General features: G+C 60.6%; 1 protein-coding gene across 4 annotated transcripts in view; it reads left to right on the forward strand.

Moving 5' to 3' along the window:
- The window catches only part of EBF3 (EBF transcription factor 3), a 119,338-nt gene that overhangs the window by 113,052 nt on the left and 2,049 nt on the right, over window positions 1–4,237 (forward strand). For 3 of the 4 annotated variants that reach the window (XM_007451174.1, XM_007451175.1, XM_007451177.1), the window contains 3 exons: window positions 75–252; window positions 1,235–1,423; window positions 1,823–2,020. In XM_007451174.1, the coding sequence (XP_007451236.1) occupies window positions 75–252; window positions 1,235–1,423; window positions 1,823–2,020 (565 nt within the window). The remainder of the gene's footprint in view (window positions 1–74; window positions 253–1,234; window positions 1,424–1,822; window positions 2,021–4,237) is intronic. The other variant, XM_007451176.1, reaches the window with a different exon arrangement.

The raw sequence follows: 4,237 nt of genomic DNA on the forward strand, positions 1-4,237 counted from the left end.
CGGGGGGGGGGGGGTCTGTGAGCTGGGGGCAGGGGGCCGGCCTGGCCTGGGTGTGACGGCTGCCTCCGCCCCAGGAGATCATCCTGAAGCGAGCGGCTGACATCGCCGAGGCGTTGTACAGCGTCCCTCGCAATCACAACCAGATCCCCACCCTGGGCAACACCCCTGCACACACGGGCATGATGGGTGTGAACTCCTTCAGCAGCCAGCTAGCCGTCAACGTGTCGGAGACGTCACAAGCCAACGACCAAGGTACGCCGCGCGGGCCGCCCCTTCCCCAGACGCCCAGCTGGGATGGTGGGACTTAGCTGCTGCGGCTGACTGTGCCCTGAGGCCGGCGGGGACGTGGGCAGCGCCCCGGGCTCTGCAGCTTTGTTCGGAGAGGCCCTCGGGCAGAGCACGCTCAGAGAAGCCAGGAACCCGAGGCAGCGGCCACAGTGGCTGCCACACGGCTTTGCTGGTATTTGCTAGCCGTTTCCTTGAACTGATTCCTAAGGGGCTTTGCTTTCCTGGAAAGGCTGGGATAAGCCCTAGGATAGCTGTGACGTAGGGAGCCGCGGACCCTTCCTGGATGTGCTGCACAGGGGTCGGGGGTGGGATTTGGTTTCTGAGCCTGGAAGGAGCACACGGAGAGAAGCGCCGGCTCCCCACCCGCACCTTATCCTTTTCCGGCCGCTGTAAAGCCCGTGCAGGCCGTGACCTCAGAAAACGCCTCCCCGTACGCCGCTCGGCTTCCGTTCACCCTCACCCCACGGCGGGAGCGAGGCTCCTGCTTCCCCTCCCCACGCCGACAGAAATAGCAGCCGTAGACATGAAGGCCCCAGAACAGCCTTTCCTGGGGACTTACGGCCACAAACAGCTCTCCTTGTCAGCCGTGGCATTTGAAGGTCTGCAGAGGCCGAAAGCTCACCTAGCGCGGGGGGACGGCCCAGGAATCGCGCCGTTGATAATTGCTTCTAAAGAGGAACGTGAAAGCCGCTGACGGTTAGATCGAAGTGCGCTTGGGCCGGCTGCCGAGGCCGCCGGAGACAGGACGGGGCTCGACGAGGATGCTCGAGCAGGGCTGGCGTGACAAGGTTATTTGAGCTGGCGAGAGGCGCTGGGGCTGGAGGAAAGCATACGGTCAATTAAAAGCGTTCAATAGATGGTAGAGGTTTGCGGGGAAACACCCCCCCCCCCCAAGTGTCTCTCCCTGATAATAATGTTATTTTTGGCCGGGGGGGGATTTTAACAGTCGGCTACAGTCGCAATACAAGCAGCGTGTCCCCGCGAGGATACGTCCCCAGCAGTACTCCCCAGCAGTCCAATTACAACACAGTCAGCACTAGCATGAATGGATATGGAAGTGGCGCCATGGCCAATCTAGGGGTCCCGGGCTCGCCTGGATTTCTTAATGGCTCCTCCGCTAACTCTCCCTACGGCAGTAAGTGTCTGTTTTTGTCACCCGTCATCACACAGATTCATATTCGCTGCAAAGTCAAATGTGTGCGTTGCTTGGATGTTCTGTGGTGTGAGCTACTGGATAAAAGGAAGGGTGGCTCTGGAGGCTGGGCGTCCACGTGACGACAGTAAATTGACCTAAAACGGGCCCCACGCGGTCACATTGGAAACCCAAACAAAATTGGCACCAAATGGGGCCGCCCAATTGGAAACGAAAAGTCCGACGCGAGAGTTTGCCTGTTATCCAGAGAGTGGCCAAGCCAGAAACATCTCGTGCTTGCTCTGTTGGCCCGACGCTCCAGGCGAGGCCCTGGAGCTCTTTGTCGTGTGGCTGTGGCCGTGCCTGGCGCCGCGCGTCCTGACCATGTTTGCTTTGTTGCAGTAGTGCCGTCCAGCCCCACCGTGGCAGCCTCTTCGGTCACCCTCCCTTCAAACTGTAGCAGTGCGCACGGCATTTTCTCATTCTCACCTGCCAATGTCATCTCTGCAGTGAAACAAAAGAGCGCCTTCGCGCCCGTGGTCCGGCCCCAGGCGTCCCCTCCTCCCTCCTGCACCAGCGCCAACGGGAACGGGCTGCAAGGTGAGGGCGCGCGCCGGCCCGAGGCCGTGGCCTGGGAGCGCCCGCAGGGCCCCGGGGCAGGCCAGGCTGGGCCGCAGGGCTGGAGTGAGGGGCTCTCCCTGGGGGGCGGGAGCTCCGACCTTCCCCCGGGCCCACCCGCGGGCTGCCGGCAGGGCGGCCCTGGCTGTTGCATGCTCTCCTTCGTCTGCCGCGGTGCGACACCCACCCCCCAACCCGGTGCTCCTGGAAACGACCCCCTCCTCGTTCAGTCCCCACAACCGGATTCTTCCTCTTGGTGGATGAAACCCGTTTCCTCATCCTTCCAACGTGACTTAAGTGTCCTCACGGTAGAGCGGCCCATACCTGCAGGGAGTGGAACCCGCAAGGGAAGGAAAACGGGCCGTGGTGAAGGCAGCGGGGCCAAGGTCGCGTCCCGTTCAGCCGAGAGCGTGGGCAGGTGCAAGCCTGTCGCTCCCCTGACTCACAAGGCAGTGGGACAGCCTCAGGCCTGGGGTGGTGGGTCACGGTGCCGCCTGCAGCGCCCACCTCGAAACTGGCCCGTTCTCACTGTCCTGAGCCTGAGCCTTTATTCTCAACCTGGTCTAGCGGACCACGGGGCGCACGAGGCTGTGCTGTCCTCGGAAGGGCGCGTGCACCTAGACCCGGGGCCGTGCGCGCACCAGTGCTGCACGGGAGTTGGTTTTCCAGGAGATTTTCCTTCAAAGACGCGAGAGGGAGAAGGTCCCGCCCAAGGGCAGCGGGAGGCCCCGCCTGGCACAGCTGCCCACAGATGGGGCCGCGTGGAGTGGGTACCCAGCGCCCGCCCAGTGCTGGGGCCCTCTGGGCAGTGGCCGGTGGGGCTGCGTGAGGGCCCCTAGGCCCCGTGAGCTTGCACGTGGCTCTCGGTGACTGACTGAGGCCCACAGGCTCTGAAATTAATTAAGTGGCCGTCATCTGGCCTCTTTCAGACACCACCTTTGGTATATGCTCCTCCCGGTGAAAACCAAATCCAGTTACTCCTTTAAAAAAATGAATCCATTCAACCAGTATTTACTGAGCGCCTACTATGTGCCAGGCTCTCTGCTGGGTGCTGAGGACGCTACCGTGGAGAAGACAAACTGGCCCTTTTGTGAAGTCGGTGGCATATTTCACTTTGATGAACTAATGCTCAAAAAAGGAACTGGAAAGGTATCAGTGATTTGAAATAATTGTCTGCACAACACCTGTTAGCGTGAGAGGGACGCCCAGCCCCGAAGGGCCGCCGACTGGCCTGCAAGCCAGCAGCGGTCACCAGACCACAGGTGCTTGAGAGGCAGGTGGCTGGGTGCCACGGCCCTGCCCGCCATCCACTCGGTGCCAGGGCCCACTGAGAGGTGGCGCCACGTAAGCCGTGTGTACACACACAGGTCTTCCAAACCATAAAGTTGTAACGGTGAGTCGGAGATAAATTAATAGCGCTGAAATTAATGAACTGAGAAATTGAAGCTCCCGTCACTACGTGAACAGACGTATTAATATGTTATACATAAATTAATGAGAATGATCACTCTGACAAAAATTGAACAACACTAAAGTTACAAGATTTTAGATGACATCTGTACCCAGAGTTCACTGGGAAGAACCTGCTGCACTTGGCATCTTGGCCCAAGTTTCTCTTTCCCTCCAAGAAGCGGAAGGATGTGCTCCCTACGGTGGAGCCGTGACTTGTGTCTCTTGAGGGCCCTTGGCCCTGAGATTGCAACCAGGTGGGCTGTGAGTGGCTTTGATCTTGGCAGGTCCGCGACTCACCATTACGATACAGAACGATCAGCGGAAGGTCCGAGGCAGGGGCTGAGAGCAGAGGGGGACCCGAGGCGTGTCCAGTTTGACTGACTTAGGGAGCGAGAGCTGTGCCCGGGTCCCAGCGGCCCGAGAGCTGGCCTTGGCTGGCGTCACAGAAGTGACCGGGTTGGTTCGGCATCTGTCGACGGAGGTGGCCTCCGGGGGGGGGGTCTGGGCCTCCGTCTGCTATAAGCCAGCCACTGACGTGTGTGGGCAGCGGCCCTTTCACACCCGGAAAGGCCAGAGCCTTTCCCTTTGCCACGTGAGGTCGTTGAGGCGAGGACCCCAGGGACCTGTCCCCCACGAGCACCCCACACCCCCTGAAGTAGGTGCCTTAACCGAGCCCACGGCTGGTTAATGGAGGATTGTGCAGACCCACTGTCACTGCCGACTGAAGCCCAGGGAGGCCCCCCCCCC

Source organism: Lipotes vexillifer, unplaced genomic scaffold (assembly GCF_000442215.2).
Source record: "Lipotes vexillifer unplaced genomic scaffold, Lipotes_vexillifer_v1.1 scaffold248, whole genome shotgun sequence".
Taxonomy (NCBI): domain Eukaryota; kingdom Metazoa; phylum Chordata; class Mammalia; order Artiodactyla; family Lipotidae; genus Lipotes; species Lipotes vexillifer.